Source organism: Pithys albifrons, chromosome 10 (assembly GCF_047495875.1).
Source record: "Pithys albifrons albifrons isolate INPA30051 chromosome 10, PitAlb_v1, whole genome shotgun sequence".
Lineage (NCBI taxonomy): Eukaryota > Metazoa > Chordata > Aves > Passeriformes > Thamnophilidae > Pithys > Pithys albifrons.
Window position 1 is genome coordinate 25,586,540 of NC_092467.1, and position 10,981 is coordinate 25,597,520.

General features: G+C 47.7%; 1 protein-coding gene across 1 annotated transcript in view; it reads right to left on the reverse strand.

The window, feature by feature from the left end:
* The window catches only part of TRABD2B (TraB domain containing 2B), a 280,531-nt gene extending 278,982 nt beyond the window's left edge, over positions 1 to 1,549 (reverse strand). The window contains exons 1-2 of the mRNA XM_071565549.1: positions 1,374 to 1,549; positions 427 to 987 (exon numbers count right to left, since the gene is read on the reverse strand). Of these exons, the coding sequence (XP_071421650.1) occupies positions 427 to 987; positions 1,374 to 1,481 (669 nt within the window). The 5' untranslated portion in view covers positions 1,482 to 1,549. The remainder of the gene's footprint in view (positions 1 to 426; positions 988 to 1,373) is intronic.
* Between the last annotated feature and the right edge of the window lie 9,432 nt (positions 1,550 to 10,981).

A 10,981-nucleotide genomic window follows, 5' to 3' on the forward strand; every position in this document is an offset into this window, starting at 1 on the left:
AATTTCAACAATGTTGAAACTTCTATTTTCATTGTTCATGCTTCATCCTCTTCCTGACAAGTACCACAGAGCTGCTTTACTTCAAAACAAACAAACAAAAAAAAGCCCATTTTACCCAGCTGCTGGACAGGACTGGAAGCATGGAAGTTTCCCTCACAAGTGGCAAGCCAGCAGGCACACACAATCACACCCTGGACATTTGCCTCTCAGATAAATTACACACACCATACACAGACTGTGCACATCGCGGGTTCTCTGCCGGCAGCACGGATAAGCGTGAATGAGCAGCCCAACACAAGAGGTGCTCAGGTCCATGAGTGACCACCCCCCTGCAACAGGCTTGGGGTTCACTCCTGTCAACTGATGGAAATGCAACAACGGCCCCCACGTCCTGGGACAAGACACGAGGCCCAGAAGCCTCCTTACCTGGGAGAAGTTGAGCCCATTGAGTGGGTGACACTGCTCCTCCACCCGCTCCACAGCACCCGTCTTCTTCTTCATCCTCTCAGCCTCCTGGGCGAGGTAGAGATCGAGCACCGGCACCCCCCTGGAGCGGATGTCTGTCTCCGTCAAGGAGTTCACCATAAGCATCACCCAGACAGGTCTCTTGCGCTCCCAGTTCCCGGCGATGGCATTGAAGAGGTAGTCAGCGTAGAGCCCTTTGCCTCGCTGGTCCGGGGTCATCCAGTGGGGCAGCATCAGCTTGATGTAGTCCAGGTGGCGCTTGAGACGGCGGTACAGTTCCCGGGGCAGCACGTCCTGCAGGTTCTCCCCGTGGGGCAGCATCTGGCAGCTGGCCAGCCCCGAGATGGTGTAGGGGTCCGTGAGGTCCAGCTCGAAGTAGACGCTGGAGCTGGCGTGGAAGGCGGCCTTGGAGTTGTCAGGGACGAAGTCCCAAACTCGCGTGTAGGGCACGTGGATGGTGCCGAAGAGATACGCGGGGGGGTCGCGGCGAATGGTCCAGAGGAAGGAGTTGAGCTCTCCTTGCTGCGGAGAAGACAGCGGGGCTGGTCAGTGATGGAGGGGCAGAAGGGCAGGAGACAGCGATGCCACCCCCGGGGCTGCCCGCAGGGCAGGAGGAGCGGCGATCCCGCTTTCCCATCTCCTGGAACGAGCCCCACCCGGGCTCGCAGCGCAGGCAAAGCCCACGGGCACCGAGAGGCCCGCGTGGGGCTGAGTCCCGCCGTGACCCCCCGCTGTCCCCGGCCCGGCCGCGCTCCCGGCGCGTGGCCCGCGCGCGGGGCACTTTCGGGGCAGGGCGGCCACACCTGCGGGGCCACGCGCGCCGAGCGCGGGTCCCTCCGCGCGCCCCCAGTCCGGCCCGCCCGCGCCCCCGCGCAGCCCCCGCGCGTCCCCGGCCCGGCCCGGCTCACCGAGCGGGGCAGGTCGCACTGCCCCGTGTCCATCTGCTCCCGCCGGGCCGCGGCGTCGGGCAGGAACCCCCCGAAGACGAAGCAGATCAGCGTTAGGTTGAGTTGCATCCCGCTTCCTCTCGCTCTCCTCTCTCTCCTTCCCAGATGAGCCTTTTTGGATTTCTAGGATCTTTTTTTTTCCCTCCCCCTCCTTCTGCTCTTCCCCCCCCCCCCCCCCTTTTTTTTTGACTAAGCCTTTTTTTTTTTTTATTCAAACAAACTTTGCCAGTCCCATCTGCATCTGACAAGTGCAGGGGGCAGGACTGGCCGCCCCCTCCCTCCCATGCTCTCCCCCTCCCGCCCTTTCCCACCCCCACCCCCTCTGACTCCGGGCTTGTCAGAGGCGCTGGATGCTTTGGGGCGGACGGTTCTCATCGCCAGGCTCCGCCATGCTTTGGAGTTGCAGCCCGGAGACGCTCCTTCCCGCCCCGGCGCTGCGGGAGGAGGTTGGGAGGAGCAGGGGGAGGTGAGGTGGGGCGGGCGCGGGCGCGGGACGGGTGGGGGACGACACCCAGAGAATAAAAAAGTTTAAAACCAAGAATTTTTTAGCTGGTGGGTTTTTTGTTTGTTTGTTTGTTTGTTTTTAAATTCGGCGGCAGAGAGGAGCTGTGTTGGCGGTGCTGGGCAGGGCCGGCCCGGGCAGGGCTCTCTCCCCGCTCCGCGGGCCGGACCCGCCGCCGGCCGAAAGTTCCGCGCTCCTCCCGCCCGCCCGCGCGCGCGCGCGCGCGCGCGCGCGCAGCTGCCGCCGCCAGGGGGCGCTGGCGCCCCGGCTGAGGAGAGGCCCGGCCAGCGGCACCTGCGCGGCGCGACCCGAACGCCCGACGGCGGCAGCGGAAGGTTCCGACATTTCCAGGGGCAGTGGCTGGGACAGAGTCACTTGGGCACGCACCGGGGGATGCCCTGAGGCGCCCCCGCTGAGCCTTCGTTGCGCTGACCCGCGCGGCTCCCGGCGTGAGGCTACATGTCCTCCCGGCGCCGCCCTCCCAAGCCCCTCATGGCACGGGCCGCAACACAGCCTGGACCGCGCCTGTGCTCGCCGCCCCGGGGCGGCCCCCCGCCTCCTCAGCCTCACAGGGGGATGCAAGGAAGGAAAGTTGTGTCAGTTTTCAAACATGCACACAAGTGATGCTGCTTCCACTTGGACTGAAAAGCCTCAGCAACAAGATTTGAGGTAGTTCTCGGTGACGGGAGCACATCCACGATCCCTGAGGGTCTGTGTCTCTGGAAGTTGTTGCAGCTGGTCCTTGACTTCAGCACCTCCAACTCACACGACTTCCCGTGTGTCCATTGCTGCTAAAGGGTTTCAGAGCAGAGGGCGGGCTGAGAATGCCTGTGGTCATCATATGCAGAGGCTCCTGCCTCTGGATAAATTTGGCGCTGGGATGGGGGTCGGGGTGACGGATGTAGCCCATTCTCTCTGCGGAACATTGCCCAGCCCTGGGTATCTCCATCATCCTTCCAGCCGTGGGCCGTGCACACAGCAGAGCTAATCTGTATCATGGCTTTCCCATCCCTCCCAGACTGTGAATGCTTTCAAAATCAGAAAGTTCTTTGCTGTATTGAGAACAGTCAAAACTACCAAAGTTTGCATGATGACATACAGTCATTACTGTTGTAAGGCAAGGTCCTTGCTCTAGCAAAACTCGCAGTGGAGCCAGCAGGGTTTTGCCAAGGACAGTGTCAGACTCGGGCTGTAAAAGTGGCTTCCCGACAGCCTTGTGGGAACTGGGAGTGACTGATGAACAAATGGAGCTACACAGTCTTCTGAATGGAATTCTGAACCACTGTGTGTGCATCCCCTGCACTTTGCTCCTGATAGAAGAGTGTTCTCCTAACCACCGTGTTGGAAACAGCAGCTTCTTCCTAAGTGAGCACGCTCATCCTCTTCTCTCTCCTTCCAGTTCTTCCAGACAGGTAAAAATCAGAGAAATGTGTAGGGGATTGGTATTCCTCATGGTGTTTCTAGTTCTTTAATGTTTCAAATTTTCTGTTTTCTACTCTGAAGGATAAGGTTCAGATAAGGGAAAGACAGAGAAGGACTGAAAGAGGGAGAATGTTTTTTAATGCACCAGATGTCCCATCACTGTAGCATAGAATGGTCAACTGAGTCATGGCTGCACTGGGTCTCGTGGCCTGGGGTCACCAGTGGCTCCGTGCTGTTGGGATACAGAGTGACAGCAGGTGTGTGTGTTGCTTTGTAGGCATCAAGATCTCAGGTGCCCTCCCCACCCCATCTGCCACTGGGAGACATCACCCTGGGCCCAGCCACTCAACTCCCCTCCCCAGCACTGCTGGTGTGATGGCACATCCCCACAAGGACCGGGAAGGCAGGGCCTGGCTGCACATACCCACACCATCTCTCTCTCTCCAGCAGCCCCACCTTTCTCCCAAATGGCTCTGAGCAGTTGCTCCCAAGCCACCCACCCCAAGTGTGCAGAGTGCTGCAGTCACTGCAGGTGGCCGTGCACACACCAGAAATGAAGTCCAGAGCAGGAAGGGGTGTGCAGTCCATCTCTCAGCAGATGTGATACCACAAGGGCTAAGTCCAGTCACGATACAGGAGCCTCTTGTTTTTCCCTAAGCTGCCACAAACTTTAAAAGCTACAGGTTTGATGCTGTCATGACACTGTAGCATGGAGATCTGCTGTATTTGCTCACAGCTGGATCAAACTGTCCTTGTGTCCAGCAAGAGCCACTTCCAAAGTGATGTGGCTGCACTTAACTGCCTTAGTGGCTTTGAACTGGTCTGCTCTCTCTTTCCCAAATCTCTTCCCAAGAAATGCGAGAACAGAGGGGCCTTATCAGAGGGCTGGTATAGACATCACCAGGGATATGACCCAGCATCTCAAGTGATGGAGAAGATGCCTGGGAGGTCTGTAGGAGATGTGAGGCCCTGCTCAGCCCTGCGTGCTGTGCTGTGAGGGAGGCGATTACCCTCATCGATGGCATACATATCAAAGCACCCAGGGCAAGAATAAACAAAGATCTTTGGCACTGTGCTTGTCTTCCATGAGCCAAAAGGCAGGTGTGTGTGTGTGTGTGTGGGTATAGCAAGTTTTCCAGCCATTTCCCTGAACTCAGCCCTGATGTTGCAAGAACTGCCTAGCTGTGAAAACATGGCCTCGCCTTGATTTATGCCACTTTGTGGGTAAGATGACTAAGAAGAAGGGGGGAAAAAAAGAGCAGAACAGGAACAGAAATCCCAGTGGGAGCACAATGAGGGTGTGTGCCAATTTGGTGGGACAGTCAGGTTGGGGAAACTGCAGGCAGAGCTTAAGGCAGTAGGAAGAGACCACAAACCACATGATATGTGTCATGATGTTCCACCTAAGACACAAAAGCATGCCACAAGTTTTATGAAGACAAGTCTTTGGTAACAGTGAGGAAATTCATTCTTTTGTGTAATTTTAACTTTTTTCTCCTTCAGATGAGTTCCATATGTCCTTGTGATTTTTTACTTTTAAACACATCAGTTTAGAACAAATCTTAAGTAACATTTAGCCTGCTTCTAAAGTAAATATTTACAAAAACATTAAAGAATGGTTCCAATCTTTGGAAAATGTGTATTGCTCCCTACCTGCTACTGTTTTGTGCCTATCTGGAGTAACAGAGAAGCTTTGTAAAAAAGCCCAAGGCTATAAAAGCAGTATAACCATGTGATTAGCAGTAATCAGATGGGAAATACTGACTGTTAAAAACTGAAGAGATAAAAAGTCTAAACTGCAAAGGGAAGGCTGTGTTATTTTGGTGTAACAAATTTTAGGAAAATTAACGGGGGAATTGGATTTTAATCTTATAAAAGCTATATTGTTTTTTGAAAGCATAATGAGTAGTGTTCAATGATATTTATGTCATGTATCATCTTCAAAGAGCTTTACTAAATAAATATTAATCATTTCATCAGCGACTTAAAGACAACCACTTCAGGGGTGTGGTGAGGCAACAACTTACCAAGTGAGTTGTGCTAAAGCAGGAAGTGAAGACAGCCAGATTCAATGAGTCCATGTGGGTACAAAAATATTTGTGGAGGCTTTAACAATATCTTTAATGAGGCAAAACAAAACTCCTTGGAATAAAGGACAAATTTCTTTGTTAATGAGAAGCTGGCATTGGAACTTGTAATTAAAGTGAGTTTTCAACAGGTGAAGAAGATTATTAGATCTGAGAGGAAATAGCTTGTGAGGGATCAGTATTTGTAGGTAGGGAGGTGCAACTTTTTTTTTTAACAGAACATGCTCCTTACAGGACTGACTACCCTTTTGTCTCTTCCTCTCCCCTCACCTTCCTCCCTAGAAAAACATCATATTGTTGTCCTGTATCAGTATTTTCCTGCCTCTGCCATGATGTGCTCTCTTTTGAAGAATTTCAAGGGACCCAGTGGATTTCAATCTCCAAGTTTCTTACATCTTTCCCACAACAAGGAATTCTGGCTGATCCACTGACTTTCCCAAAACCTGTCCTATGTCAAAACTGGAAGAGTAAGAACCCACCTTCTCCTTTTTCCATGAATGAAGCCGAAGGTGTCTTGTGCTCCTGCCAGAGATGGCAAATGAAATTCAGTCTTTTTGTATGCTAAGATAATAATAGATAATATAGAATAATTTAGGTTGGAAGGGACTTCCTGAGGTGTCTGGTCCAACAGCCCTCCCTGCGAGCTGGGTTAATTTCCATGTTAGATCAGGTTGCTCAGGTCCAATTAAGAATCCTAATTAGATTTCTCTGCTGTCTTATGCACAGGTGGCATTACATGCGGCAGTCCTGGGCTCAAAAACTCTTAAGCCTAGAGCAGTTGCACTGCTAGCTGTCCTGCCATGACTTGTTATTTGCTGTGACACCTGTGCTGTGATGTGTCTGGCAAATAGATGTTCCTGCAGAAGATTGATTTTGATGTTAGCTCCTGTAGTCACATATAACATTGTTGCTCAGTGGTGCAAGTCATGATTTGAAACATGCAGTTGTCAGTGGAACAAGCCTCTGCTACTTAAGGCTGTCACACTGAAACCACTGAATTATCAAAACTGTTTTAATGTTTCACATCTTTCCTTTTTTTTTTTGTGGGTGTTGCAACCAGTACAATGTAGTCACTGTAGTCAGTGTTACATTTCTTTCCCTGCTTTTCCTCCTGTCCAATCCAGTGTCTTTTATCTCAGCATTCCAGAAACAACCAAACTAGTTCTTGAAAAAAATCCCCTCTCAATCCTGACATCCTCCCTCCTAAGGACTAGGTATGAATTTTGCAGACCAACCAGCATTAATAGGTTGTATTACATTTTGCAAAGTCTCATCTTGTGCTGTGGCCTCTGCAATGACAGACCACATCCTGCCTGAGACTAGGCATGTAAATAGCTGAAGAAAACCCTTCCCAGTGTCAGACTCTGGAATGCATTCTCCCTCTGTATAAAGTTTAGTCTGTGCTTGTATATGTATATACTGTTACCTATGCACACCTCTAAGAAGATGTATGTAGTGATACTTGTATGTTTATTACTGTGTTTATATATGTACATGTAGATACATATATACATGCATACACACACACAAAGTGATGGGATAGGTGAGTGCTATTAATGCTCCATTGTATGCTTTTCAATTCTTTTTCCCTTCTTGTCAAAGATATTCTGGATTTGGGCCCATGGAGATGGAAGCCTGTCCTTCTGTGATGTCCTTCTGTATTACAAGTATATATCTTTTCAACAACTTCTGTCTGCAACTTAAGCAGAACGTTACTGTTCTGTTTCTAAAATAAATCAAAGAGATTGTGAAAAAATGATCTGAAAGCCACTCATCCACCTGAACATGAGTAATCTCCCTGCTACATAGCAAAGGCTGTAGCTGTTTCTATAGCACAATAGATTACCTCCTTGAGGCCTAATAGGCATAGAGATTTCTTCCTGTTCAGCATAGTTCAGTGTGCAGTTTCAGAAGCTCCACTTAATTTCATAAACAGTTGAAACCTCTTTCATGTTTGGAGAAGGATTGGGAGTTCAGCTGCTCAAGAGTCCTCTAAATGCTCCACTCTTTATTGTCATTCAGTATGTTTTCTTTTCCTGGTTTCTAGATTGTCACTGATTTCTACAACCTGGGTATGTTCATTGGCATTTATTAATGAGAAGCCTCAGAGGGGTTTCCTAAGTGGAATGAGTCTTTATTATAGAGCAGCTAAAACAGCCCTCCAAGACAGCACTTCTGAAAGAGTAGTGTTTGGGGGGGGCTGTCTTTCTCCTAACCTAGAGCAGAATATTCCAAGCAAATCCAGTAACGTTGTGTGTATGTCTAAAGTAGCTCATTTACCAGCAGCATTTTTATTCCAGTGGCTTGGAACACATAATGGACATGCAAAATGTGCCAATATTTTGGTAATTTGGTGTAAAAACTGCTGCTTTTTTCTTTTGGAGCTGGTAGAATGTGGCTCATATTTGTTGCATGTGTGTGGGCCTGCTCCTTATTAAAATCATGGTCCTTTTTTCCAGTAACTACTTCAGTGCTGTGAATCAACATAACCAGTTTGGAAAAACACCATCTGTCGATTGGATAAACAAAAGTCTAGTTAGCTGGAAGTTTAATAGATCACAAAGTCTCACCAAATCCATTTTTATGTTAATAAATTCCACCATGGAATATTTTCTGATGTCACATGGCAGAAGTGCCCTAAATAAATAGCAGCTGAAGTATTTTCCGTTATTTATCTCAGTGTTTTGTGAACTTAACAATTGAAATTGGCCAGGATCTGAACTTCCCTAATCTCAAAATGCCATATGGGTCTGTATACTGGATTTCATGAATCTTAGACAAGTAGGTTTAGAAGGGGTCTCAGATGACCAGAGTTGGGTCAGCTGGACCTCCACCATCCCAACCAGAAGTCCATCTCACTTAGGAGTTGGGGCTGGGTCTAGTGCTCAGTAACAGCCACTGACTTCATGTCATCCATCCTTTGCCCAAATTATTCTTTCTCATATTATTCCTGGATAGTGGTATGGTGTAAGGTGCTTTGAAAGGTCTCATCTGAAAGTCAAGCTATTTCTTTCCCTGCCAATCTAGTTTGTTTTTAAAAATTTTCTGCAGTGGAGATTTAATGCATAGTACAGCTCAGGTGGTTTCTTTGTGTGCTCTGCCCTTATTCCTGAGTGGAAGATTGGGCCTACAGGATTCTAGGAAAGCTCTTCTAGCAGCAGCCATTTTACCTTTCTGAGCCATGGAGTTTGTCAGAGGTGGTGATCTCCCCATGAAGGTAAGTAAAGTCTTCAGCTGCCAATTTTCACTAGAAAGTTCTTCATGTTTTCAGGGAAGGTTTATTCAGAATCCCTGCTGTTTCAAGTCAAGCACAGGTAACACTTCCAAAGGGTGTATTCAAGTCCACAATCCTTCCTGAGTGAGACTGTGGTCAAGACTGTACCAGTTTACCATTTAGTGTAGAAAGAAGTGATAGATGCTGCCAGATACTGCCTTGGCTGCCTTGTGCTTGGCCACTGGATGCCTTTTGGTTCAGGTCACCTGCATTAGCTGTTTTTCAATAGAGATCCAGCACAAAGCATCCTCTTGTTCCTCTGGACCTGTATGCAAGACTTGGTGACACCTTCCACATTATTCTGAGTCCATTAAAAAGGATGAATAACAGATTTGCCTATGAAGTTATAAAGTTGCTTTCTAAGTAAGCAAGACTAAAGAAGAGGACTCTGCTTTAGGCAGAACTGCTAGTGGTGCTGAGAGACCCTGAGGCTGGAAGTTTATGCCTTTGCAGTGTCATCATGGGGATGGGCTCTCTCCATTTCAACACGGCCTTTGACAGTGCTTCCTAAGAAATGGGATACTGGGCTGCTGCAGCCAGTTTGTGCTTTGCTCTCAGACCTCTAGGTCACCTGCTGCAGGAGAAATTTGGCTGCCTTCTCCTGTGAGGAAATCTGGTGGTTTTTGGAAGGAAATCCTGACTGTCTCCATGCTGTATCCCTTGTCCTCTCCCACAACAGAAAAATGACAAGGAGCTTTTTCAATATCTGTCATTTTCTTGTAATGCTGCCAGTTCTCTGTTCCAATCACCAAACATGATTTTGCCCTATTTTTAGGAAGCCTTGGGTGAGTAGCAGTACCTAGGTATGTTGTACACCCACATACCTAGTGTGGAGTCCTACTCATTTCTTTCTGTTGCCTGGAAACAACTTCTGCTGTTTGAAGTAGAACATGTAAATGCACTGAATCCTGTGGAAGATGTTTTAATATTTCAAATCGCAGTAATCTTCCCTTTGCTTTCTCATGTGCAACTCAAACTGGCTTATATATTTGAGAACTACCTGTGCGTGCTTGGAACTGTGATACTGAGATTGCACTTTGAAGTTACTCCTGCCCTGAAATCACAGGGCAGGGTGTGTATATCCATTACCAGCTGTAGGGAAGAATTAATCAAATAACACTTGATGCTCTGCTATGCTAAAGCACATCACAATTTACCTATCTCTTCTTACACATCTTCTGATTATTGCAGAACTATGAAAGTTCTGTTGTTTCTTTGAAGCAAATTTGCAATAGTGCCAGTAATCCTTTTGCACTCAAGAAGAAATAAACTTACACACTATGGCAAGTCCCTAATGTCTGCAAGGGTTTCTCTGCTGAGCTGTCCTTACTGGTATCAAATGTTTCCTGTAAACTGGAAGACTGGCCAGGTCATCTTTTGTCTGTGCAGTAGGATCCCAATATCAGTTTATCACAGAAGTTACAGTTTTTAGGGCTTTTTTTAGTGCACTCATTTTTTCGAAACATTTTCATCAGACAAAGAGACAATACTGTGTGCTTTGGAAGTGTGTCTATAGTGTACCTTTGGTCCCAGTTTATCACTTACAGTCTGCTTGTATGAGGAGTTAGGCTCGTCCCTCCTCTTGTTAGGACTGGTCATATGGAAAGCACCAAGGAAGTTGGGAAAAAAGAGTCAAGTAAGAAAATTGTTATAATTTGGCAAGAATGAGCCCCCCTCACTTCTTCATAAACTAGCTTTGCTTTCATGTGGAAGTAGATCTTGAAGGCACTGTACTTTCTGAGCACATTTTTTTTTGTTGGATCTCTCTCGATACATGCTGTGATGATAACTAGTCTCTAAATATGTAACAAAAGGACAAATTATGTCTGTATTTTTGTCAAAAGCAGAGAAATATAGCCACAATAAACCTGGAAGTTTGCAGGGTGAAGTAAAAAAGAGACTTTCTTTTCAGAAGCAAAAAGTTATGACTGTTTGCACTTCATTGGGATGATGTACATTGGGATCATCAGTCACACTTTTTGTTGTTGTTGCTAACTTACACATGCACATAGAAACTGCCTTTCATGGGTGAAAAATGTCTTGCTTATTCACAAGCCCTGTAGAAATAAACATCATTTTATACATATATCTGTACTGCTGGCAGTGAGGATTTTATTTTTCATGCCATGTGCCAAGCTTTCATTAGTCAAAGTGTGAAAAATACCATTTGCTGTATTTTGGGAAGTTCATGTTGAAAGAATTTAGAGCGCAGTTCACTGACCCTTCAGTCACCAGAGAGGGGATCATCCAGGTTAGTGGCCAGCCACATGGGACTCAGGGTTTC